General features: G+C 37.8%; 1 protein-coding gene across 5 annotated transcripts; it reads left to right on the top strand.

Annotated features, from left to right (window-relative positions):
• The first annotated feature begins 56 nt into the window (after positions 1-56).
• CD47 (CD47 molecule) lies at positions 57-23,256 on the top strand. Of its 5 annotated transcripts, XM_062596690.1 has the most exons (12): positions 57-165; positions 4,035-4,382; positions 5,858-5,905; positions 10,080-10,169; positions 12,992-13,093; positions 13,469-13,561; positions 14,134-14,229; positions 15,542-15,634; positions 17,100-17,131; positions 19,494-19,518; positions 20,191-20,218; positions 22,693-23,256. In XM_062596690.1, exons 1-12 carry the CDS (start codon positions 120-122, stop codon positions 22,712-22,714), a joined length of 1,023 nt encoding a protein of 340 aa, XP_062452674.1. In that variant the 5' UTR covers positions 57-119; the 3' UTR covers positions 22,715-23,256. The 5 variants fall into 5 exon arrangements, with proteins under 5 accessions (XP_062452674.1, XP_062452681.1, XP_062452691.1 ...); XM_062596697.1 differs by lacking the exon at positions 5,858-5,905; XM_062596707.1 differs by lacking the exon at positions 19,494-19,518.
• The last annotated feature ends 4,660 nt before the right edge of the window (positions 23,257-27,916 follow it).

Raw genomic sequence — 27,916 nt, 5'->3', positions numbered from 1 at the left:
CGCTTCCCGCCCCTCCCCAGCTCCCCCGCGCGGCTCCGCCCATCCCGCCCGCCCGCTGCGGCGAGGAGCTGCCGAGACTGTGGCGCGTCCCCGCCGCGCTCTACCGCCGCCGCTCCGCCATGTGGGTGCTGGGGGCTTGGGTGCTGCTGAGCGCCGCCGGCGCCGGTGAGTCGTCGTCGCCGCCGTCGTCGTCGTCGCCGCTGTCGCCTCCCTCTGCCGCGTCTTTTCGGCCCCGGCGGCTGGGTTTGGGTTGGGGGGGGGGATGCGGTGACCGTGAGACCGTGGCGTTGTTCCCCCCCCCCCCCCCGCCGCTGCCGCCGCCCGCCTACACCGGATTGCGACGCAGGAGCTCTGGCAGCCGCGGCGCGGCCCCGGCGTGGCCCGGGGGCAGCGAGGGGGGCTCCGCGAGTGAGCAGGAGCCGGGTAGAGACCCGTCTGCCCGCTCATCCCTTAGCGGGTCCCGTTCGCCCCCTCTCCCCCTCCCCCCGGGGGGACCGTTGGGGGAGGGGAGGCCGTTGGCGGCGAGGCGGACGGGTTGGGGGCTGGTGGTAGTGAGGAGCCGGGGGTCGGGGAGCTCCCTCAGGGTGGCTTGGAGGTTTCCAGCGCTGCTGCCCGGAGCTGCCGGCTGTCGGGGGTTGTTGTGGAGCCGCGATGTGACACGGGGCGCCTGCGGGCTGCTCGGCAGCACCTGGCCGCCCGTTGCGGGGGAGGTTGGGCCGCTCTGGCAGTGCGCCTTGCCGCTTTCCTCATTCTCCCGCGGCTTGGGAGCTTGGCGGGGTGTTCGGGAAGCTGTGGGGGAAGAGGAGGGAGCCGGGTCATGTGTAAAGGTCCGCGGCTTTTTGGTCGTTGTAGCGTTAGGGCAGCATAGCGTTATTGTGTTTTCTTGGGAAAAATGGTGATCGAATTGACGACAGTTTCTAAGGTCCACGGCAATTCCTAATATAAAAAGTTCGGGTATCATTGATGTTTAACTGGCACCTAGCAATCTCACCGTCTGTTTTCCCTGCTGCAGGAAGATACTCAGTTAGGGGGAGGAGATTAAAAAAGTTCAAATATTTTCTCAGAAGTGCAAATGTTACCTTGTTCATATATACCCATAGGCAGGACTTCCAAACCTGCATGTTAAAAGCCAGTATCAGATTAATGTTTGGGTTCCTGGGTTAGAAGCAGCTTGACTGACAGTGTTGAGTGCCCAGAATCTTTTGAATTCAGTGAGAAAGAAATGTGAGTGTTCAGCAGGTCCAACTAGCAAGTTCAGCTGATTTTAGGCATTGTACAATATTCCTGAACTTGCATTTGTTAGGTCATTTGAAGCAACTTTTCTGTGGCAAGTTCACAATTGCACATTATCCAGAAACAAATTTCCCCAAATCCTGATGATGAGGCTGTGAAATGGCCACCTTTATGTGTCTAAGTTGACAATCCATGAGAAACTTTGAGGTTAGTACACCACTGCCTGCAGAATTTGGGAACTGTTGCATAAAGAATATGGTGGCTTCCTCCTATATCACAACAAGAATGTCGGAAGTTAATTGTAGCAATATCATGCGCAACAAGCAGTCAGGTTCCACTTAGTGAGCTAGTAGGTGGGTAACCTCTTTTACTAGAGTAGTTAGGTTTCAGAAGGACAGTACTGACAGATACTTGTCTCTGTGCTTCTGCTGGTGGCTGTCTGCATGCTTTCATTCTTTCCCCAGCTCTCTGCTGGTGGAGCAGTTCACATTAGTACTTCTTACTTTGCTTCAGGCAAGATGTGCCAGCTCTCATAGACTGCACAACAGCAAATTGGTGGAATCAGTAACATGGAGATACCCACCATTCGGTGCTGCTTGCCTGCTGAAACTCCTTCCATTGAGATGGTTAGATCTAGGAGTGGTTATCCTGTATTATATTATCCTGCATTACATCCTGTTCAGCTAATTTACAATCTATGTTTTTTAAACATATGAATAGTTTTGTAGGATTTTTGTGTTGAATTACTATGCTGTAAATGTTCATGAGCTTAGTACTAGTAAGAAAATCATGACCAATTTTTTGGAGGCATTTTTTCCTTCAAGATGGTTATTTTTATATGCTTTGGTAAATATTTAGAAGTATAGTTGCTTCCTTTAACTGCAGGTCAGCATTTCTCAATGAAATGGAGCTAGCAGAAAATAAATTGTTCCTACAAAGTATAAATGTGCTAGCTGAAAGAAAAAGGCAAAAAGAAAACCCCAAACAGAAGCCTTTTACTGTAAGATAGTGTTAAAATAAAACACGTAAAATTTATTTCAGGGGAAAGAATCATTGAAGCACTACAGTTTTTAATTGTGTGCATTTATTTTTATGAACCTCACTAAAGGATTTTAGAAATAATTTTTATGTATTCTCTGATAAATGTGTAGTTTAGGATTTGGGATACCATTTCCTTTTCATCTGCTTTTATTATTTCTTGAGATACAGTTTTAAAATGCAGCACTGTGTAAACCAGAGAATAATTCTGTTGTCGTTGTACAGCTATCGTGCATCAATATTCATCAATTTAGTTTAAGCTTATGATATTCAGTAGTGACCCAGTGATTTGTATGATAGTATTAAAATGGTATGTTTCAGAGTTCAGTGCTTTTAAATTTTGATTCAGGACTGTTGCTCTGAAAAACTTAAACTATTGCAAAAAGAGACTCCACTTGTATCATTTTTTTTCCTCTTTGCTGAATTTAATTATGAAATACATACCAGAATTTGGAGTTGTTTTAAATGTATGAATATCAACAGTCCCACTGAAGTCACTGGAGCCTCTCCAGTTTGTAAGTCTGTGTGCTTAAAGTATTAAGGGCTGTGTTCTTGTTTTGCTACTTTTTCCAGTCTTTGATATAATCAAACTCTTTGAATCGTTAAAGTTACTGGAACTTTGGGGCACTATTAGGATAATTATGGCTGGAACTAAACTGATTTTGCACAAATGATGAAAATACAGAAAATAAAGGATTCAAATCCTACTTTACAATCAGACTAGTTTAATTACCCTTTTTCTTCAGGTTCCTAGTGTAATTTTTAATACTGATGTTAGAATTGTTAGTGTTAAAAAATCTGAGTTTAGCGGTTCATTGAAACAGTGATCTGTTTAGAACAGAGGTGCAAGGTAGGAAAGAGAGTAAAAACCAGTAATGCTAATCAAAGTGATAATATGATGTGATGTTTTTTCAGTACTTTCACTGAATGGTATCGTTAGCATTAATCACAGTGGTTTATAATACCGGATGTTTCTTGTTGCAAATTCTACATTTTCAATTCTATTATCTGTATACTTTAGTATATGTAGTCATATATGTCAATATGTAGTCACAAGCAAGAATCTTAGTCTGTGTTGCTGTGTGTGCACTTCCTTGATTAGAAAGGAAGAGGAGAACTTGTAAGAAATGTTCTAAACCTATGGGGATTTGGTTTCACCTTCTGAGTTCAGAATGAACAAATGACAGATCTCTTAATTTTTTAACTAAGCTGTCTTGTCTTCCCTAGGAAGCATAGAAGTAGAAATCCCGAAAGAGTAGTTTTTCCCTGTGTTGCCAATGAACAGTAATGGATGCTTATCTGCTCTGATAGCACCATATCTCCTTTTCTAGATACCTGAGTGACCTGCAGCAAAAATTTGAATGTCAGTGACACTGCTTGTGCCTAGTGTTACATATATGCTTTGGAGAAATTAGGCCTTAGTGCAGTGTTTTTATGTATATGGCACACATTTTAGGGGAAGCATCCAACTGAGATGCAGCATAAACTTTTATTAGTTTTCTTTTTATGATAGGTTATAGAATCTGTACATTATCCAGATGTAAGAATGAATAAGCTCTGTGAATAGGGCTGGGACAGAACTATAATAGTGCCTTTTTTTTGTTGCCCCTTTAAAGCCTGATGTCCTGTTTTGGAGGTCTTGCAGAAGAGTTAGTTTTGTTTTTTCAAGTCACTTCCTGTATTTTTTTTTCTTTTCTGTTTCTGTCTTGTCTTGTTTATTAAGAAATAATTCTGAATGTGTCAATTTTCATTTTTCTTTCTAGGTTCTGCTCAATTGCTGTTTCGCCCAACCACGTTTGTTGAAAAAAATATCTGTAATGAAAGTGTCCTCTTACCTTGCATTGTGACTAATCTGCAAGCAAACAACAAAAAGGTCATGTATGTTCAGTGGAAAATACAAGGAAAATTATTTTTTTCTTTTGATGGAACACAGCAGGCTGTCAGGGATCCCTTGTTTTCATCAGCTAAGTTAGTATCTGAATCGGATTTATCCAAGGGTGATGCCTCTATATTACTTGACAAGGAACAAGCAATTCTTGGAAATTACAGTTGTGAAGTGACAGAATCAAACAGAGAAGGAGAAACTATAGTTGCGCTTAAGAACAGTACAGGTAAGTTGTCTGCCATTGTTTTAGAACCTACCAGGAAAGAAAACAAGCAAGATCTTATAGGAAAGAGAAATATGACAATATACTTCTTGAAATGGAAAATACCAAGAATATAGAACCCAGTTCTTCAGCCTTTTCTGACTTGAGTGCTAATTTTAGTTATTTTATTTTAAATTAGAGAGGAGTGCTTTGGTGGGAAATAGCTGAACACGTTTATTGATTGTATACTAATGTCTGAAGAGCATTTGTCTAATATAAAATTATGCTTTCCCGCATCTTTTCGGTTACATAGTTGTTGATACTTTCAGCAACCTCATGTTACTGTATTACATACTGAAGCATGCTTGTTATCTTTATAGTCCTGAGATATATACGTCCATGAGCTACTTAACAGTGGCAACAAAGACTCTTTGTCTAAAGAATTGCATCTTGCATTCTTTAGCTATGCTGGAAAAATTACAGATAGAACTAATAGAAGTTAGTTCTATCTGATTAGTACAAGTTCTAAAACTTAATGTAAAGGTATGCTGTTTTTCAGTAAGGTTGGAATCGCTACTGCCAGATGGTAACTTGTTAATGTTGCCCAGCATTAAGTGTCTGCTAGGGACAGATAGTGTTAAACTAAAATAATGGTGACTAAGTGATGAGTTTCTCATTTAGTAAGCCATTTTACCTTGTCTTCCTGGTAGAGGCAGCCCATATGCTCCAGTGCCTTAGCTGTTGAGTGATGGGATCTCCTCTATCTCCACAATCTAATATTCTGCAGAAGCACAGTTTCACTAACATGTACATGTGTACTGTTTATCTGTTCTGCACAGTAGACTTGATTCTTACTTCTGGAAAATTTCTCAGAAGCACTGGGTATGTTACAGATAAATAGCACACAATGTTGCCCTGTGCCCTGTAGAATTGTCCTAGGAAGCTTTTGCTATCATTTGTCATTAAAACATTTCTGGTTATCAAACAGATTGTTACTTGTATCTTGCTGCAAACATCTCTAATTCACAGTTGGCTCTAATTGAGTTAACCATGTATCCTGCAAAACAAACATGATTCTGAAGCGGATTGAGAGGGATACAGCCACTGGAAGAGTGAGGTTGCTACAAAATTATTCAGTTCTTAGAATGCTGCCCAAAAAAGTAAAGAAGAGTAGGCAGTTTCCTTCCTTGTGTTAAAGCTTCCTCTCAAGCTTTACTCGGACTTTCAGATGACATTTTTGTCATTCAGTATTCAGCTCTAGAAGAGGAAGCAAAGCCCAAGGAGGTTGCAGAATGTTCTGTTTAGGTGATCTTTTTTTTATTTTTTTTCCTCCTAAAGGTCAATAATTAAAGTAATAAAACATTTTACATGATGCAGAGAACAGTTATGCTATTGATTTTTCTTTTTACCTTTCTTTGTGTTTAGAACTTTAACTTTGAAAGAGATATAAAGACTACAAAGCAGAAAACTGATATAATTTTTCTAATTTCATTTTCTAGTTGTCAGTTGCGACGAGGAAAATATCTCAACACCAGAGGAAAAATGTGGTTGGTGAAGAATTTATAGTGGCGAGGTCATGTTAGGTTTGAGAACATATGTTAGAAAATGTAAAATTTAGTCTTATGTTTGAGTGAAGGTGAAACAGTCACTTGTTCTCTCCTTAAATTTTTTGCATAATTTTTCAGCATCTGTGCTCCAATATTTTAAAGAGATTCTTGATATATATGTTAATACAGGAAAGTGTAGCAAGTGATTTTTAAGAAGTTAATGAATAATATAAGTCCTATCCAGTCTTCACTCTGTCATTTCTGAGCAGTTAACTCATGTTATTGCTAGTATTATGTTCCAACAGATAGATCTTTCTACAGAGGTAATGTTATAAGAGATAACTGTTTTTTAGCTCACTTTACATTTACAAAAGAGATCACTAGCAGCATAAGGATCAGATCCATGTCTGCTGACTTTTGTACCTCTGCCCTCATCTTTGGATACAATCTTTTCTGATCAAGTATCTTACTAGTAAAAGGAGAGTTAGTTTGGAACTGATTTCCTTATATTGGCTCCCCAAATAGTATTTTTGGATAGGAATTTACTTTATTACTATGAATCACAAGAGGAAATGTGTAACCAGGAGAATGTATTCAGCTGTTCCTCTTATGCACAGTTTGCATGTATATGGAAATGCTTGCAGTGTTCCTGGTACAAAGTGCTTTTACATTCCAAGACAGGACCACCTTAATTGGAGGTCCCATGTTGAATGCTAAAGTCCTAGCAGATACCAGGCTTCATGACTCTTTTTTTTTTTTTTTTGTTCAGGATACCCAGTAATGTCATCTGTAAATGCTGCAGAGGAAGCAAAGTTACTTTTCAGGCTCTGTTTCCAGATACTTCAATTCATGAATAATTCTCAGTTAAATCACTAGGATTTGCCTGTAGGATTTAGCTTATCCAGAGAGAGACAACTGTGTGTTAGTTACCCTTCAATGCTAGCTGCTTTTTTCAAATATAAATGAAAACCAATTTATTAACCCTAGGTTTCTTATCTACGTGATAAGGAAACTGAAAAATGTTCCTCCATCTGTCCTCTTCTATCTTGTTTGTTTCCTTTTGTTTGTGTTATGACCACAACATCTCTTCTATGACCCTGGAGGGGGAAAAAAACCACCCAAACTACTGTGTTTCGCAGCATCTGCATTTCCATCAATTGAAAACTGTCAGACAAATGAGGTGTTGACTACAGTGCTAATTTCTTGGAATTCTGTACCAATACCAGTTTCTCTGACAGTTTGTTTCAGAGTGAAGTGGTATACTTGCTATGCTTAGCTTACCATCTCCTACTTCTGTGTTTATATGTACTTTCCTTGGTTTTATATGCTCATTATGGTTACAGACCCTATTTCATAAAGTAACCTATAGTCCTTATAAGTAGTGCTAAATATTTTCAAAAAGAAACATTTTTGTAGCCTTTTACTGCAAAAGAGTGCAGCTTAAGAGTAGTAATAAATATGGGCCGATGAACAAACTCATAGTCCAAGGTTTGTGATCAGTTTGGCGACTAACCTATGCACCTGTGCAGGAGTTAGAGTGGATATGTGTTGAGCCACTTGCTGCCATGGTTAGATTACTACAAATATATAGAGTAAGTAATTTCAAGGCAGATTCTGAAATACTGGTAGAGGCACTGTCTCTTAACAGGTGTATTCCCCGTGGCACAACATTCCAGTGCAGTGGCACATGTACAAACGGTGTATGCTGCTTCTGGATATTGTAATGACCCTGTGCTGAACTGTAGCAGATGAATAAAACTCCAATAAAATGCCAAACTGACATTATAAGAATTACTTCATTAGATTAGATCTGAATATAGATACTGAGTGAGAAATGTGAATGACAGATTTTGAGTGAGAAAACTGATTTAAACAAGAATTTGAAAATGTTGAAGGCAAAGAGAAGGAGACTTCTTACGATACTTTATGAAGGAAAAAACAAGCCTGAAATGCACACCTGAAGTTGCATCTAATCTTCAGTATCCTTGTTCCAAGTAACCTATAGAAGTTGTGATATAGCCTTGTTTGTAGTACTGTTTGCTCATTTGGGGGAAGGAAGGGGGAAGAGGGATGAAAGCATAGGAAGTTCTCTCTTCTTGTCATGAAATAATGCTTTCTTTCCTTCTAGGCATTAATATTCTTTTAGAAAAATGGATCTTGATTGATAGTCTTTATTACTAACAGTACTAACTAGTAGACAGTTGAGCTGACCTCATTAGGTAAAGTCAAAATTCTTAATTTCCACTCTACTTAAGGAGTGCATTCTGTGGAATGCATGAGTTTCAAACTCCCTTCAGATACTTGGCATTTAAAGCTGTGAGGTATTGCTATTTAATTCCATGTTTCTGGAGCTGCAGAAGTTTTTAAGTATAGAGGGTACATATAAGTAGTATACATCAAAAAGAAGATGAGAAATCTCTTTAGAAGCAAGTGTGGAAGCAGAAGAACAGTGGCAAGCATAATGTAAGAAACGTAGACTTTGAATTCCTGAGAATGAATCTAAATAATGTTATGAGCAGAGATGCAAGAATCAACTGTATTTTCTGGTTCAGTGGGGGATATGTTAGGAATTACTGCATGCATGTTGTCCTGGGTCCCATCCTGCTCGATGAATTCATCAATGACCTGGATGGGGGGACAGAGTGCCTCCTCAGCAAATTTGGGAGGAGTGGCTGATACAGCTGAGGGCTGTGCTGCCATTCAGAGACACCTGGACAGGCTGGAGAGTTGAGTGGAGAGGAACCTCCTGAGGTTCAACAAGGGCAAGTGCAGGGTCCTGCACCTAGGCAGAAATAACCCGAGGCACCAGTACAAGCTGGCGGCTGACCTGCTGGAGAGCACCTCTGCAGAGAAGGACCTGGGAGTACTGGTGGATGACAAGTTGACCATGAGCCAGCAATGTGCCCTTGTGGCTAGGAAGGCCAATGGTCTCCTGGGGTACTTTGGGAAGAGTGTTGCCAGCAGGTGGAGGGAGGTGATCCTGCCCCTCTACTCAGCTCTGGGGAGGCCTCATCCAGAGTACTGCGTCCAGTTCTGGGCTCCCCAGGACAAGAGAGACATGGAGGTACTGGAGAGAGTCCAGCGTAGGGCTACGAGGATGATCCGAGGGCTGGAGCATCTGCCCTAGGAGGGACAGCTGCGAGAGCTGGGCCTGTTTAGCCTGGGGAAGAGAAGACTGAGGGGCGATCTTATCAATGTGTACAAGTACCTGTAGGGAGGGTGTCAAGGGGATGGGGACAACCTCTTTTCAGTTGTCCCGTGTGACAGGACAAGAGGCAATGGGCAGAAACTGAACCACAGGAAGTTCCGCCTGAATATGAGGGGGAATTTCTTCCCTGTGAGAGCGATGAAGCACTGGCACAGGCTGCCCAGAGAGCTTGTGGAGTCTCCTCTGGAGATGTTCAAAGCCCGCCTGGATGCAACCCTGTCTAACATGCTCTAGGTGACGCTGCTGAGCAGGGCGGTTGGACTAGATGATCTCAGAGGTCCCTTCCAACCTTACCGATTCTATGATTCTATGTTGGAAGGTGGCTTGCATGATCTTACAACGTGGATAAATGGGCAGCCTAAGGGATCTGAAATGCAAGGAAAGAGAACCAAGTGGATGACGGAGGGAATGCATAAAGGAGAATGTGTGATCTGTAAAATTAACAAAGCAGTGTTTTCAACTCACTTAGATTAGCTCCTTTATTCTGTATCGCACATCTGAATTTGCTTGAGTATATATTATAGTAGTAGTATAGTCATTGGGGTTAGAGTAAAATAACTAGAAAAGCACGAAATTGGGCTTCACATGTTGTGCCACCTTCCCTAATTAGCCTACATGCACTGCTTTGCCAATCTGTGCCATATATAATTCCACAATTCCACAAGCTCGCTAGTTCGTAATGCCAGACAATAATGTACACATATCCTCTGCTGCTGTAGAGATAAAGATCTATAGTTTGGAAAATGTTATAGTAATTAAAGTACCAAAAAAATAGGCTGTCACTCACAAGATTAAAAATCCAGCAGGTAGAAGTCACAGCTTTTACAACATAAAAAGTTATAACAGACTAACCATTAAATACAGTATTGAACATTCTAGAGTATGATGTAAAAGGAGCATTAAATGTAAAGCTAGTAACATCAATTTTTATATTCTTCTGATCATTTTTCTTTGTTTATTCTCTAGGATCATGGTTTCTTCCAGTGGAAAGTGCTTGCATCATAGTGCTGCTATTCTTAGCTATTATTTTTTGTTGGGCTCAGTTAAGTGTGATTGGTAAGTGTTGACCTTTTAATTCTTCGCAATTGTTGATTTACTCTAAATTCATTTGTCTAAAGGCAGCCATGTAAAATGAAGGGTGGTGATCACATATAAAAGATGTGTGGTAAAATTGATCTGGATCGTACAAAGAAGTATGTGCACTCTGTCAAATAACTTAGCTTTTACTTTGCTGTAGAATCTTCTCCTGGAGATCCACAGTGGGCTATATATGTCATTCACATTTGGGTTTGCTTTTGGAATGAATCAACTAATACCGTGAGACACTAAAGTCACATACAGTTCTGAGGACAGTTCAAAGTAAGCACTGTTACTTACAGGCTTTGTCAGCAAGACTACACCCAGCTATGCTCTTGCCCTGTGTAGTCTTCCAGCTCCCTTTCAACAGGCTGTGCACTCTTTTACAGACTCCTTTCGGGCATATGTTGTACATTTTTTTTGGCAGCAAATTACAAAAACAGTAGTCTAGCAGGTTGCAACAGCACTTCAAGAGTTTGATACCTTATTGATAAGATCTGTGTTTGGGACTTCAGGGTGTCACATGGTGCCAAAGTTATGCAGTGTGGATCCACGCACTAGTTTGTAGGTGGGGCTAGCCCTGAGCAGTGGGATACTGGTCAATCTGCTTTGCTTTACTGGAGGCCAGGGATTGCTTTCTGGGGTTAAGCTCTTCAGCAACTGTATGTCTTTATGTGCAACACAGAACATGGCCTAAAAGGTCTGTGTTTATTTAGAGTTCAGTCTGCTTTGTAGTGATGTTTCTGCTGTCAGTGCTCTTGCAAATTATAAGCTTTTTTCATGAGTGTGTGTGTAGATTATAGTTTTTGTAGGGTGTAATTTATGGTGTCGTCGATTAGAACAAGAAGGCATGTTTTCACTGTTGCTTCACTGTGACAACATCGAATCATACTAGAAACAGAAACGTATTTCGTTTTATAGTTTTAAAGTCAAAATTAGAGAATGATGGTGCTCTCTTAAAGTAAAATTGTAGACTAGATTTTTAGCACTAGCTTAGTCATAATTTAACACTGACACCAGTGATCTTAGTAAAGGTTTTAGAAAAAAATTCATTCAGCAGTGTCAAGCATTCTTAGGTGTTCCCCATATGTTAGTATCGTTCATGTCTGAGAGAGCTTTGTATCCTTGTCTGGTTTCAGATTGTTCCTTGTGGTGCCATGTGTTATGTCAGTCTTGGTGACTTTCAGCCTTTTTGAATTTGTAGAATTCTAAAAAAAATTCTTTTTACAAGCAAGTAATACAAGAAAGTATATAAGAAATACCACACTCAGAGCATTTTGTAGTAATCAATTACATATTCAGCCATCTAAATGTAATTTTCTTTATTTTTGTAAACCCCTAAAAGTGTTTTGTGATTCTTCAGAAGTTCTTGGTCAGAGGTTGTTTGGTGATTTTTATTTTTTTTTTTAAGATTTTGTTTCTGAATGTTAGATTCCTGATTTTCGTTACTGTTTATAATGATTTCAGACTCCCTAACTTGTTCTAAAATGTTCAGGAATCATTATTGCCTTGTATTTATATCCAGAACTTGCACATTTTCAGCATTTGATAGGATATTAATAATTGTTCTGAAACACGCATAGATACGTCCATAGAAAAGCATTACTGTTTTACAGGTGTGAGTTGAGCCTGCTTGGATTTTATTGTGCCTTTATGCTTATTGCAAACTCTTTGACCTCACTGAGGAAAAGTATGTGTGCTGTCTGTCACTCAGATTAAATTTGGGTCCTGTTCTTTTAGGCAATATGAATACAATTAAAGATGGAGCTTTAGTTACAAGAGAGGTCTTTTATAACCCTTCAGTAGGGTAGTATTAAATCTTTTTTGCACATACTCTCCCAAATATTTAGTGCATCCTGGTGATATGGGTTGGTGGAGGTTTTTGTTGTTCTGGGGTTTAGGGTGGTGGTGGTGCTAATGCAGTGTATTGAAGTATGATGTTAATTCAGTAAAAACTCCTCGTTCTTTTTAGAGTTGCTTCCTGTGTGTGTTCATTTGTTTGTTGGTGACTACCAATTTACGTTTTAGGTCAAGATAAACCAAAGTTACTGGGAAATTTCTTCAGAATTTTCAAGGTTGGAACAAGCTGTGCCTTATTTTGTCTTAAGTTGTAACAATGCGTAAGGCAGAAACAAACACAGCTAGTGATCACAATGCATTTGTACTGTTTCTTCTTTTCCAAAGGCCCCTGAAATGCTACTGATTTTAAACACTCCATTGGAATGAGGCAATTCTGAAATAACAGCTATTTAATAGTGCTGTTTTACTGCAGATTAGTCCTATGTATGGCTTCTGAACATGTAAATCATCTGTAGTATATTCATCCTCAAAGCATCCCCATGAGAGGGGATCATCACCTTGTTACTGTGGGAACTGAAATGATGCATCTAAGATCACACAGTGTCACTGGGAAGGGAATTAAATTTGGACTCTAAATCCCTGTCTAATATTCACCTGAATAACAAATTCTTTGTAACATCTATTTAAACATCAATAGTGCATCTGACTGAATTAACCTGTATCATGTCCCAAAGTGATTTTGATAGCATTTGGCTTGGATTGATAGAAGGCAGGGTTAAGAATTTAACCAAAGCATCAGTGCCAGGTTTCATTGATATGAGTAAGCCATATGATGTGATGTTAACCATATCAAACAAGGAAAATATAGTTATTAAATTATAGTTATGACTAGAATTGTTTTCAAGAAACAAACTCCTAAAAAATCAGAAGATTGTGTGCTCTTGTGGGAGAATCTGAATGTCTGATGAATTTCCTCTATTTCTCTTCATTTTGTCTTTAAGCATCAAAAATAGAAACTGCACTGCAGAAGAGAATCAGCATTATTGTAGCATGTGGCATCTTCACAGTTGTTGCTGTTGTAGGTGTTATTTTTTTTGTACCAGGTAAGTTTAATAAAATTGTCTTCCTAGTTGATGAGAATAAGTGCAAATCAACCTCTGCTCTGTTTTAGTAGGCTAATTATTATCATCTACTGTTTTTAAAGTGGAATATAACTGTAGAATAAAAAAACCCAGCATTATGATTTTCAGGCCATCAAGCTGGTGATGGCCATAGGGAGATAGAGACTACAAATTGACTTTTATTTTCTGTCCTGCTGCCTCAGGTCAATATCAGAGGCTAGGGATTGACTTCTAGTGCTAAAGTATGATCTTTTCAGGACCCTAAAATTTTGACTAAAATGATGATTTATTTACATTGCTTGTGTTTTATCCAACCAAAGATTTCTGTTTTATTAATTTACATACAAATGTTTGCAGGTGGCTATACTCCAGGAAGTCAAGCTGGACTTGGTTTAATTGTGGTCCCTACTGTGATCTTAATGCCACTTCAATACTTTCTATTTGGAATGGGTGAGCATTTGTTTATTCACCAGCTCAAAAATACACTGATATGCTGAGGGCTCCCCTCCCCCCAACTTGCATTACCTACATGATATTCTCATCCTTCATAAATAGGTGCTATGATACCTATTCCTACTACTATACCTATACCTATCATATCCTATGGCACCTATGATTCTTACTATCTCAAAACAACATGTTTATCTTTTTTTTGGGGGGGGTAGAGGGGGGGGGTCTTGGGTGTTACAGGGAAGATGTATAAGTTATTCACTTGGAAAACAGGATTTAATGTAGGATGTCTAAGTGTTTCCTGCTCCTTCTTTCTGAGTCTTGGAACTTGGATGACTAATTAACGCTCAAAATGTATTTATTTTCATTTTTTGTGCTTATGGTTTATATGTATATATATTATGCTGTAAGGAGAAAGCTCTGAGTGACTTGCTTGACTTCTTTTGTAAACATTAACTAGCTAAGTCTAGAATTTAGGAGAACCTGATTCTTAGCTTTGTGTGAATGATCTAGCTTTCATTTCCTTATAGTTAATCTTTACAATTTTTCTTTCCTCTCTCTCCCTTTCCTAGTTTTGGATAGTCTGTCAAAAACAGCATATGCTCTGATAAGTTTGGAATCTCTTGGTTATATAATTGCTGTGACTGGTTTTGCACTGTGTGTCTCAGGTAAGAGTTTATCTTCTATAAAAGCATGTTTTCAACTTTGTCTACACCTGATCGGAATATTTCTTAGTAACACTAAAATGATATAGGAACGGCTTCACTACATTGTGTTTTAGCAATAGAGCTCTTGTGACTCTACTTTAGGACTACTGTGTTAATGTTGTTCTATCTGGTGAAGGAAGAATAGCCCAAAGGCACTATTATGTACACTGGTTTCATTAGTATGGCTGTATCCAGCGTGATTGCATCCTGTGAGCAGCTGCCTTTAAAATCAAACAAACAAAAATAAGCAAAGAAAACCATCTTATCTATTTATTTATTTTGCAATACTGAGTACACTAAAGACTCACTCCAAACCAATATTGACTTTTATTACCTCATTATTATTACTGTGTCCTACAGTATTTTAAAACAACCCCCAAAAGCAGAGCTTTAAATAGCCCCAAGTATAGCTAAAAATCAGTTTCTGATGTTCAGATGGATAAATCTCTTGCTACTGGTCCATGAGTGATAAGTGAATTGCTGGAGAATGCATATCATTGCATTTGCCCTACACCGTTTCAGATATGGCAGATTAGGAAGGATCTTGAGTTTAGTAATGCCTGCCGTTTTGTTTCAACCTTGAAAAACAATCCCTGTTGAAAAGGAACACCAACTAAACACAGCACATAGCAACACGCCTTCTCCCTTCTACCCCTTCCTTTGTCCTCTCCCTTTCTTCTCTTGATGAGCTCAAAAGTAGTTACACTGATTCCATGTCCCAGGAAACATGGGAAAGTTTCCTTTCATGAGCAAGACCAGAGAACAAGAAGTTTCTGAAATGGGATCTGGTTGGGTTGTAACAGCCAATTTCTGCTCTGGGGTGTCATTACAATGACACTTGGAGCATTCTTGTTATTTTTGGCAGATATGCTTCAGATCTACATATTCTTCCCCCTTCTTCCCCCTTTTTATACTCACTTTTTAACTGTTCTATCAATAATAGTATTGTATTCTGTAGTGCCATTATAGTTTTAAAAAATTGGAACTGAAAATGTAAGCTTAACTTGAAAAATTAAATAATGAAATAATGTCTTCAGTAGCAGTGAATGATAGTAAAATATTACAGCCAGACTATTACCAGGATAAATCAATAAAAGCCTTTGTGTAATGAAAGAACATAGGCAGAAAAAATTCTGGGATAGCTTTGAAAGATAAATAGATTACTTCTGTTTTTATCAGGCTTACTTAATTCCTTGTTCAGTTCTGTCTGAAAATAAATATGTTTGCCTTAACTTGTGTCAGATGATACTTCTTTTTATCTTGTTTTTAACAGTCTGTCCTGTGTTACATGCGTCTGTTGTGATTGCTGGCTTAGCTATTATGGCTATTGGAGCTTTGCTTAGTCTGGTTTATGTGTGTATTGTGGGTAAGTAGCACCATAATTTCTACATTAACTTTTTATCACTTTAATGAAATATTCAGAGGAACGTTTTTCTGTACTGTGCTTTCTGGAGGTGCACATAGCTTATTTAAATATAAGGTGTGATCTCACAATTGCATAGTTTATAAAAAATTACTGAAAAATTAACTGTGTGTGCGTGTTGGCTTTGTTTCATGGAGACTGCGGGGAATCTGCAGCATTCTAAATACAGCTTATCATAGTAATCTGTCCTGAGGTCAGCACAGCCAGGTTTCTTAAGTAGGTGTGTTAACACTCTAGGATAAAAGTTGTTGTTTCTCCGCTCTGGAGTTGCACTGTTGCCTAGCTGAGGCAAGGTACTAAAAGATCAAAAGGAATTCAAGGATTCTATAGAATGGTCTGTGAGATGGTACAAACAAAAGCTTATTGCGGATACACTCAGAATATGAGTTTAAAGAAGTAAAATCTGCCCAGTGAGTTCCACTGGTTGTATGAAACTTAGACCTTTCATTTTATCAAATCCTATTTTTCTTACGTTTAATTTTAAAAGTCAGAGCAAAGAATAGCAATACTTAGTTTCAGAAACCTGTCTATTTGATCTCAAAGAGAAGAAAACTTAAAGGTATAAAAGGCAGTCAGGCCTATCAAGTAAGCAAAAAGCCCATCAATGCTGTGAAAAGGAATGTGGTGCAGATATCTCTAGGCTGACATACCACAGCGTAATGCTATGTGAACTGCACAGTTTGGCTCTGAGAACAGAGTAGCTTTATTTGCTTTGAGCTGTCCCTGAAGGCTCTTCAGACAGCATGATACTTTGGACACAGAACAATACAGTTGAAGATATATTGCTTCTGGACTTGCACTGAGCTTACTGTATGCAAGTCAGGGTTGTCTGCAGTCTTCGAGGTTTAGCATGCAGTCTATGAGTGGGTATGGGAATTCCTCTGAAGAAGAAATTAAGGCAGAAGGCCTAAAATACAAGATGGGTAGAAGCCAGTCAAAAGTGTAACAGAGGTGAAGCTAGCCTTTTAACAGTGATAAAAGTAATTTTTATTGATGTTACAAGCTACTTGTTTATACTTCTTTGATGCTGTGTGGTAATGGTCTGCATATATTTTGCAATTGTATTCTGATTACGCTGGCTGAAGAGGTTGAACATGACTTTAATGAGTAGATTCCAACATGCCAAACAGCACAAAACTGAGTGCAGCATAGTTCATTTATAGAGCTAAATGTCTTAACACTGTTAATTCACAGATTGCATATGATAAAAATATTCAGGTCCTAAACAGAAAATTGCTTGGAGGCTGTTAGGATTTACAAGTTGTTAAGTAGTTTTGGGTAAGGAAAGCTGCAATCTTGTGTTGTTACTGTGTTCCAAGTTTTATTGGTAGATATTTTTATTCCATTAGTCATGGAATTTATTCATTTGTCTGCTTAATTCTTAATTTTTTTCTTGGCAATTCTTTAGGTTCCCGCATAAGAGATCATCAACCTCCAAGGGTAAGCTTAAAATTAATAAATTTGGGGTGACTAGATGGCTCAGGGGATTGTAGTGAGATACTGAGCCTTTCTTCACTAGTTCGAATTCAGACCAGGTTGGTAGCAAGCAAAAGTTCTGGCTGTGTAACACGTCTCATGTTGAGTGAGTTGGTGGTCTTCACTGTCCCTACTGAATGTGTCAATAGTACTGTAATTGCCACCCTAGCAGCTCAAGAGTACTTTGTTGTGCCAAAAGTACCAAGTGTACCTTGTTGTGCCCAAATGGAGTTTCAAGGGCTGTCACAAAAAGGTAGCAAGTGTTAAGGGAATCTTGATGTTCTTTCACAATGCACTCTTTTCACATGAGTTTATTATAAAGACTTCTGATTAATGTCTTTTTTGGTTAAGGCAAATACAGAATATTGTTGAATTTTTATATAAGTTTTTTATATAAAAACTAAATCTATTTTTTTCTAAAGCTTTTTGCTCCAGAAATCTTTAATGTTCTCCTGAATTCTGAACTACGCAAATGCTGTTGGCTTGATTATTCCCTCTCTTCTCCCCCCCCCCACTCCCTCCATAATGCCCCTTGATATTGATGAGACCATCTGAAAGCAGAGTATCTGTCTTCAGGTTGCACAGAATAAATTAAAAAGTACTTGGATTTTTTAAAGACTGTTTTTAGTTAGCTTTTTGATCATTCCTCAAACAGCTATTTTCATAGACTTGCACTGTATTTTTTAGTGGTCCACAGTGGTAAACAGCCTGTTTTCCAGAGTTTTGCGAAAGCAAGTATAAAAGCACAACTATAGAAAATCAGTAATAACTTCCTTGTATCAGGACAAATGCTAAGTCATCCCATTTCATGGCTGCCACACATCATTTGAGACAAGTTTAGCCCTGCGTCTCCTCTCAAGTCAACAACTCTTGTAAACAGATGGTTCCTAACAGTGGGACAGGAGAGCTGACCACAGTTAAGATAATAGACTTTTCCTTTACTTTTTCTCATCCACTTTCATTTTAAGGAATAATAAGAGAAGTGGTCTGTTCCTTAGGGAAGAAAAATGGTAAGTACATGAAGCTTAAAAAGGAGGAAAAAAAAAGATAAAAGAGGTGCACAAAGTCCATTCTGTTATAAAAATGAGCTGAGAAATGTATTGCAGAAACATTTTTTTTCAAAATGCAATACTGCTTTTAAAGTAGCATATTCATGTTTACTTGTAGAACAGCAGCAGACTGGGCAAGGAGAGATTTTTTTGTTTGTTTGTTTTGTAAGAAAGCTTTGAGATGTGAAACCAACATGCTAAACCTTTTTGCAACTCCTTTTTCATCATGAACTATTCCCTGTACGAGCTGGTTTCATAGTGCAGCAAGGATTTGACAAAGAAGTGGCTGGAATTTAGTATATAGTAATAAATACTGTTAGTGCATGAATTGGAAAAGGAAATGAAATCTGAAGAAATTCTAGAACTTGGAGATCATTGGGAAGATCAACCTCTAAAAATCTATGAGTTTTTATAGCTGCAGTTGAGGGTCAAATACAGAGGTGTTCGTGTAACAATAATTTGTGGCCATGAACTTGTATGAGGATATAGAACGGAGGTTATGGAAAGACCTGGCAGAAAATTAAGTCTGCTGATATGCTGCTTGTTACCATCAAGGACTATTCAACATATATTGCTGTACTTAGAGGTGATAAAGAGATGTGAAGGATTTAAAATAACTTTTTATTCTGTGTAATCTAAAGACTAAGGAAAACTTGCTGTCAGTAGACTGTGCTTCATTTTTGCACAGGGGCACGCTCTTTAAATAATGTCTGTTACTTTCTTGAGGCAGAGGGGGAAAAGGTGCGTATTTTGAAATCTCTTAATCAATTACCTATTAAATTTTTAACACATCTGCAGATTGCTTGTGTTTCTGATGATTGTCTACCAGACTAAATGCACCGCTATTTGGTACATCTCCTTCTAAGGAGATAACACTTGAATGCTTGACAAATTTTTTTGGTTTTGTTCTTTCTTCTTAAGTCATGTTATTTTATTCCTAACCACTGATCAAGTTGCAGAAATAATCTGTTAATGGTATTAGTTCTTAAAAGTAGTATCTGCATGCCTTTTGCTGCCACCTAGAGGTATTGCATCTGGGAAGAAATGAGGTGTAGAGTGGAGAAAAAATAACCTGGAGAATGTAGTTATTGATTGATTTTTGTTTTATTTTTTTTTCCCAGAACTTCAGTAATCAACTTTGTTAACTTTCAGCTTTTTTCATTTTTGTAGAATCACTACTTACTGTATATGTCAATTAGAGTAATTTAACTGTGGCGAACCAAAAATAAACACGAAAGCATTTTATACATATATATATATTTTTAAATGTTTTGCAGAAAGCTGTAGAAGAACCATTAAATGGTAGGTGATGTTCAAGATTTATCTTCTAATTAAGGGATTAATTTTGGAAATAGATCAAAAAACAATTCTCACTACAACACCAATGAGATGGCAGATAGGTGTATTAGGCTATATAGCTCTGTGAGTTAGTAAGAATTTGATTTCTCAGTGAAATTACGCCTGCCACTCCTGACATAGAGTCCTGTTTTGTGCTACTGTACTGGTGTGCCAGCTATGCAATGCTATTGCTTGCCTGCTTTAGGGCAAGCGTAGTATCCCAGGATGTTGTAGACACATTTGCTTTGCAAAAAGAGATCAACTTTTAAGAGGATGAGAGAGACAGCTCTTGATAGCTGGTGCTAATTCTTTTTCATTATCATTTATTTCAGTGAAACACTTGTGACCATAGCAAAATCTATCCATGTCATTGTATTCTTTGGGTTGGGAAAACTCCACTGTGATACTAGGAAATTCTCAGTGTTTTTAAGATGGGGGAGATTTCACAGTGACAGAGGGATGGCCCTGAAATACTTTTTTTTCTTTTTTTTTAATATTCTGTTCACTAATTGGCATATTGAGAAGTAGTGACAAGTTATAGCCTGTATTTTATAATTAATATTAATTATAAATATTAATTATAAAGCATTTCTTACTGTTTGGCTAATTACTAATCCATTTGCTTGGCTTTTAAAGATGCAAAAGGAGTGATGTTAGAACGATGGTGAGTCAAAATACATCTCCAAATGTTTATTTTAACTGATGTATATTTGGGGATTTGTGATGTTTAAAGTTACCCTGTGCTAATATGATGAAAATTGGGGTACAATGCAGGTACTGTTCTAAATGAAATTATATGTCACTGAATAGAAAGATTAACTATTTGCTGCATCATACACAGAGGGAGAATATGTGTTTCTAATCAGTGATGAAGATGTGTTGGTGAGGGAGAACCTTCTACTTAGATTTTTTTTTAATCAAATGTGAAATGTCAGATATTTTGTATGAGTGTTTCTTTATGCTTACATTGTATGTAAGGTGTACAGAATGTTTTCCTTGGTGGAGAGTGGGTGAGTGTGGGTGTTTACTTTTATTTATTTATTTTTATTAAACCTTCTCTACCTACTTAATTGGTGATTTCTCATGGAAGGCCATGTGGAAGTGGTTTAAAAGTGGATTCTCTCTTCCCCTCTCTTTAGATGTTATTTAAAATCTATTTTTTTGTTAAATTATTCTTACAGAAATCAGATTCTCTTGTTTTTGGGGGTCAGATGGTAGTGATTTTTAAAAAAACAAAACAAAACTGAACCACACCTTTCTCATTTAAGTACTGCTTTTGAACGTTTTTGACAAAACAGAGTGTTGAACATAAAAGTTAAAGATGCAATGTGGTTTTTGCTCATTGATTATGCTTGATGTTAAAGTTCCATAATTTCCTGGCCTAATATAAGATTTGTTCTGATTTCAGATATCTGCAGTGCGGAGATTAGTCCTCCTTTTAAATTTTATAATAGCCTATAAAATGGCGACATATTATGTTGTACACGTCTTAAGTGTAAACAGACTCTTCTTAATTTATAATAAGCCATGAAATGACAGGGACTGAATTAGCTTGTCCTGAAATTCTCAAATCAGTACCTGAAGTAGGTCATCAAGTATTGAAAGATGCTTGGTTTCTGCAGCTCGTAACCATCCATAGGGTAACTGAGTTTGCTTGGTATCTTTAAACATCAGAACGCTTTCATTTAAGAGCTTAAATTTTAGATGCTCGGGTTTGAAAATGAAAGTCTTCTATTCAGACTTTCCTGTTCATAAGCTATACTGCCTTTTATTGGAGTAGAATAAAGGAGCACTTGTTGGTGCTATTGGTACATTGGTTTCTGCTTGGAAAATGAGCAAGCTTGCCACAAGGTATCACTAAATCTTTAGCCTAGCATTGTTGCATCAAAATACAACATTTTGCTAGTCAGGAAAAAGAGTAAGGCTACTCTAAACCTGGCGATTTATTTGAAGAGAAAAGTATATTATGCCACTTCTAGAAGGTGTGAATTGATAAGGTGACAGTAAATGAGATACTAGTTACCCCTAACTGAAATAAGGTATATCAGTTGGTTGAAAAACAGGCTTCCTTAAGAATACTGTGTGCTGCTAGATCTGTGTTGCTTGTGACTACTGTTATATGATTCATCCAAGTATGCCATAGGATTGTTTCCTAAACCAATAGGAACACATGCATTTTTCTGGTACAGGAGACAACTGCATCAATATCTGTTAGAAATGTTGATTAAAATGTACCCTAGTTGTTAAAATTTGAAGTAGATAGGAAGAGTAAAAGGTAGTTCCTGCTTTAGAAGTTCCTTATTCTCCTCAGCAATGCTTTGATACCAGAAAACAAGTAAATGCTTACAGGTCCATTGCATTCTTTTTCAAAATTTACAAGAAGTTAGATAAGGGTGGAATTAGTACACTCACCATTTGCTGCTGATAAACAAGATGGAATTTTGCTTGGAGATGCAATTTTAAATAAGTTGCCTGCTTCTTCTTGGGTCTCATTCAGGCTTCTAAAAACCTACCTCTACTAAAGAGCATTCCAGTGCTGAGGTAGGACTTCCAAAAACACAGAAATCTGTGGGATTTTTTGTTGTTGTTTTTTGTTTGTTTGTTTGTTTTTTTAGAGTAGGATTAGATACCTGACTGCTTTTTCTGCCTTGAGAGATGAATCCTCAAAATAACAGATTTTACAGATCAGAGCTGAGGGCTCTGACTCAGAAGGTGGTGGCCAGAATCTTTTGAGCTGTACCTGCTTTCTATCCTAACCTTCCCATGAAAACTCGTACTCGACAGGCGTTGTTCAGCTGCAGAAGCATATTAGCTTTCAATATGGCATGTTAAAGAAACCAGCATTAGGAGTAAAAGCAGGGCAGGGCAGACAGCTAAAGTTGGAAGCCACTATACTTGTTCCCATTCATGAGTTAGAGCTCCAAAACATAATGTTCGCTTATCTGTTGTGGAGAAGCTGAAACGTTGGTTGACTGTTAGTACTACTATTTGTTACTTGGATGCTAAGCTTGTTTCCAAAAGTTGAAAGAAGAAAAAAAAAAACAATTTTTAAAGGTATAATTTGGATATGCAGCACAAAATATTCCTTGTTTAAAAACTCTTTCTGAATATATATATATATATATATTTAATTCCTAGTGTAACTAAAGAGAAGAACTGAATCTGCTGCAGAGGTGGGTGATGTGTGGAAAGAAATTCACCGTTGTTTATACACCGTGGCCTTGAAGATGCACTACTCAAAGAGAAGAAATTCAGGAAACTAGCTGTTTTGCATGTGTGGCAAAAGTGCTTTTGATATAAATGATGTAATTTTGTAGTCACAGCAGCTGTAGCAAGGAACATGTATGCCGACCCACATGTGATCTTTATTTTCTTTTATTATGGTATATATGGTGTGATTGAGGGTGAGACTATAAAAAGCACTGTTTGCCCACCACAGGGTCTTCCTGTAGTATCCTTAGTGGTATTATTTTCAAAACCATCATCTGTCACTGCTTTGATAATGGGCCTGCTTGGCCCCAAAATTGCAATACCATTTAGATTGTTTTCTTTATTTGTGTGCATGGGCAAGGTATGGTCATATGTCTTTAATATGAGCAGGAAGTAGGATTTGTACAAATATTTCTTTTCTGACATTCAGCAGAACTTGCAGGAAAAAAATTGTTTTTACATGAAATTAAATAAATACAAAGTTTACTCCCAGGTGGTCTTAAGCATTTACCTGAGTTATTCTAATTCTACAAAACAGTAATATTCCTCTCCTTAGACAGTAGTCATGTATGCTCTGGTGACCAATTTTTTAGTCTGGTGAGAGAGTTCTCTGTGCCTCTTCTTTTATATTCTTTGATGAAATACTGCTCAGCTGTTAGAGCCAAATTCTGCACTGGATTACAGAGCATAGCACCTAGTAATTTTCATGATGAATGTGATTCTTATGTTTGTTCATATTGTACAGTGTGTGGTACTGGAGCCAATTTCAGGCTTTCTTAACTGAATGGATTTGTAAAAAACATTGATTCTTCAGAAAAGTAGGAATTGTCCTATTTAGCTTAATTTTTAACAGTTTTAAAATCTGCTTTCTTGAATGGAATATAGGCTAAATTATTTCTGACCTGTGTTTGTGATGCTGTCATTATGTCACAAATGAATAAAATAGAGAATAAGAAGGAGGAGCTGATGAAAAGTGAGGAGGCTCACTTTCCTTATGTAAGTAGTATAGATAAAAATCCATGTAGGATCAATTCTATAGGATTGATGCATTCCATGAGACTTTACTATGTTTTACAAATGTTCGGAGAGCTATTGAAAATACAGTTATTTTTTTTTTCTTGGACTTCATTTATGCTTTGTAGAAATCTTCACATTGTCTCCATTGGTACTAGGATAAGATTTTCAAAGGCACAAATATTTTTCTCCTTCTAACAGTTTAAAATTTTGTTTGAAAAGCTGTTGCCTAACATTAGTATAACACTTTAAAAAAAAAAAAAAAGATTTTGAGTAATTGAGCAAGTCTCAGGGTTGAGTTATATAAACTTAGGGTTCATATTCATATTGTGGGTGCACATTGCTTAGGCCCTTGTGCAGGCTGTAGTCTTGATGCAGACACTCTGCATCAATAATTCAACAAAATTCAATTGAGGCATCTGATTTTACAGTATTTGCTCTCACTAGTGCTGCAGGACTGAGCCACTAAAACAATCTACAGCCTGGCTCTCACTAAAATTGTTCGAATTATCCACAGTGAAGAGGGGTATACATATGATAAAACATTTAAGAAAGGAATATGAATTAAGTTTATACTTACTTTGACTCCTCAAAGTTTGTTGGTGGGAGTCTTCGTGTAAGTTTTGAGATCCTAGATACAATTTTTTTGGTATAGGTTGTCCATAATCATTGCAGTCCACCTGAAGATGGGAGATGTTACTCTCCATTAATAGATTTCAGCATAAGGATTTACCTGACAGGTAGTATGCAGAGCTCCTGATTTGTAATTACCAATTCTCCTGGTAAGGTGAAAGTTGAGCAGTTGAGGAATAGAAAAACCCTAGTATTCTGTGGAGATGTTCTGCCTTATAAAACCATGATGTTTAATAGCTTTATATTAACTACTGTAAAGCAAATTGCAGTAGAATCTGTTTTGTATCACTGATGATGAGGCTACGCCATTATTAGGACATTAGGACTTGGTGGCCATGTGCAGAGTGAAGAAGAAATTGTTCCAGAGATTGGAGAGACCTCTCCCGCCCCATGCTGTTGTGTTAAGAAATTTCTTGTATGTACAAATTTAAAAATGTGAGTTTAAAATTCTTAGATTTACCCAGCCCTTTCCCACCAGTAATTTAAAACCAAAGTTGTTCATAACTGTATGATTCCATTTTTGTGTGTATGTATGGATGTATATATGTGTGTGCATATATATATATATATAAATTCTCACTACTGGACATTTTAAATATCTATAGCCTTTACCCAAGAAAATGTTTTTATTTATGAAATATAATTTTGTAAATATTGTGCTAATATACTTAAAATAAAGCCATTCCAATTTGTTTTTGTGAGAGATCTTGTTGCTCTCACATTGGACTTCAGTAACTACTAATACAGAGAAATTCATAGTAGTAGCTCCTCTTCCATCTGCCTTTCTCTCCAAATCACTAATTATACAGTAGTATTTAGCTCACTTGGTTAGAGCATGGTGCTGCTAATACTAAGGTCGTGGGTTCAGTCCCTGTAGAAGGCTACGCTGAGAGTTGGACTAGATGATCTCCAGAGGTCCCTTCCAACCTTACCATTCTGTGATTCTGTGATATTCTCAATGTTATTTAGATTGCTGCAGATGGTTATGCTTGGGAGATACTCTTTCTCCTTAATGCCATCCAGTTGGGGAATGAAGTTTGTACATTTATAGATTGCCTTCTTATCACTTTAATTGGACTGATCAATGCCAACCATCAAATATTGTTAACAAAATACACTGTGGGAGGAAATATGGGCCAATGAACAACAGGAGCTCCTTGTATAACTTTTTAAAAACTGAAGAGCAGTATGTATCTGTAGTCAGTCTTCATTAATCCTAATAAGCTTCAAATGACTTCTGTGTTAAGAGAATTTCTTGTATTACTATGAAGATACTACTCAGTAAGTTCTAAAATTTGGAGGGGGGGATGTATTTGACATGCTCTTGAGAGGGGAGGAATAAGAAAAGGCTCTAAGTACTGTCTGGAAATACTTTCTTCATATTCACACATCCACTTAAACGGAGCTGAGCTAATGTGAACAGCTAAAGGTTATTAGCCATTCCCTGTTTATTCAGGGTCATTGGAACCATGCCTGTTCAAGATCTCTTCTGAAACCTTTTGTGATTCCCACCCCTCTCCTCCAAAGAGATCACAAACTACAGTCTGAACTGTGAAATTTAAATATATTTTACATTTTTATATATATATATATATATATATATATATAATATAATACAAAAATTCTAAATGTGAACCCACTTCAATTACTACATAAACTTACAGGGTAAATTAAGCTAAAGGTGACCGTTGTTATGAAGCTTGGAAAAATTGCGTGCTTGAGCTTGGAGGAGGAGAGAAATGGTACTCATCTAAATGCAAGTCATTGGACAGCAGTGCTTTCAGAGAAGATGGAGTAATCTCTCAATATAATCAAATCTAAAACCTTTACTTGGACTTCCCAGTCAGGTAAGCCAGGAATACCAGTGCAAATTTGAATTGTCCATTCTAGAAGCCTTTTGAAAAAGACCTTTAATCCTTTATCAGGGCTGGATAATTGGTTATTTATTATTGTAGTTTCTGCGTAACAGAGAAAATGGACATCCTCTAATGCCCTCCACTTAGAGAAAAATTAAGAGAAAAATCATTTGTTACGTGTGGTTTTTTTGGGGGGAGGGGGCTGGTAGATAATTATTTTCGGCTTTCTGTCATAGGTACAGCTATTACCACAGTCTTGAAGATAAATATATCTTGCCTTCTGCATTATTGAGAACTCCTGAAAAAACTTTCATGATTAAAAAGGTGGACGAGGTACACTGCCTGACTTGCCAAGTGCTCACTTTTTTCTTGGTGGTCTACTGTGCATGCTACTGAGATCCAGTGAAGGTGTGCTGTGAGCAAGCAGGTATGGTCCAGACCATGGATCTGGTGCTTTCAGTGCTTGCAGCCATGTCAGTGCTGATGATTAACCTTCACCAGCCACCTTTTCCTGTTGTAGCTCGGCTGTGGTACAAGATAAAGGGCTAGTCAATTCATATGAGAAAAATGCAGAACAGGGAGTCAGATTATATTCCAATTAATTGATGAATTGGCAAACTTTTTTAAAACAAAAACATCAATAATTATTAAAGACAAGGATCACCTATTTTGAGTGCAGGGAATTGCAGCACTGAAACACAAGTTCTTATTTCCTCCTGTTTTACTTGCTTTTTTGTTCTTAAAAAATTAAAACCTATTGGAGGGACGCTTATGAAATTACTAGGCTGGCAACTGGGTGCAAAGACGTAGGCATGTGTGCGAGTGAAGGGAAGAGAAGCATGGTCAGGAGTACGAGAGAAGCATTTCAAAGAGCTAAGAAGTTCCAGGTTTACTGGAGGGGACGGAGCAACTTTTCCAACCCAACTGCAATAATAGCACTTTTGCATCCTTCAGGAATTGTAAGATTATTTATTATAGTGCTAGTGTCTGTGTGTGACCAACTGACTGGTGAAGCAGAGGTATTTAGGAAGAAATTGCTGTCATGTAAAGCCAGTCTGCTACATCACACACCTCAGTGGTGTCACTCAGGCATAGCAGCTAACAAGTGGAGAGGAGGGCTTTTGACTTGAATTAGGAAAGAAGTGTGTGAAGAAGTATTAAAGTTCACTTGTGATTCATAGGTTGTGTGTTCGCAGATAACAAAATAATCCTTTACTGATTGCTCGACTTAATTACTTTTTTGTCTTTTGACATTGCACAGTAGGTAGGTGCAGGTTAGATTTAGAATGACAACTACAACTATGGAAAAATGAAGGATGATGACGTTTTCCAGAATCTTTGCTGCAGGGTAAATTTCATGAAGGCAGTTTTATTTGGTAGGTATTTTAAGGCTCATTTGTTAGCTGTTACATTCATTCAGCTTTCCTTTTTTATTTATAGTGTGTTTTGCTGTGTAAAAAAGCCTGATAATCACTCTGCTATTGTCCAGGAAGTTCGTCCAAGCATTGTATTAATAAATGACGAAGTTCAAAGGCAATGGTGAAGAGAGTAAGGATTTTTAAGGTCTGCCTGTTAACATTTAATTTCATTTGATTTTGAGCATAACCAGGCAAGATAGAGTTTCACAGAAGCAAAAAGTGATTAAGGTT

This window comes from Rhea pennata, chromosome 1 (assembly GCF_028389875.1).
Source record: "Rhea pennata isolate bPtePen1 chromosome 1, bPtePen1.pri, whole genome shotgun sequence".
NCBI classification, from domain to species: domain Eukaryota; kingdom Metazoa; phylum Chordata; class Aves; order Rheiformes; family Rheidae; genus Rhea; species Rhea pennata.
The sequence above is the reverse complement of the archived record's forward strand: the minus strand, read 5'-3'. Positions and strand labels throughout refer to the sequence as shown.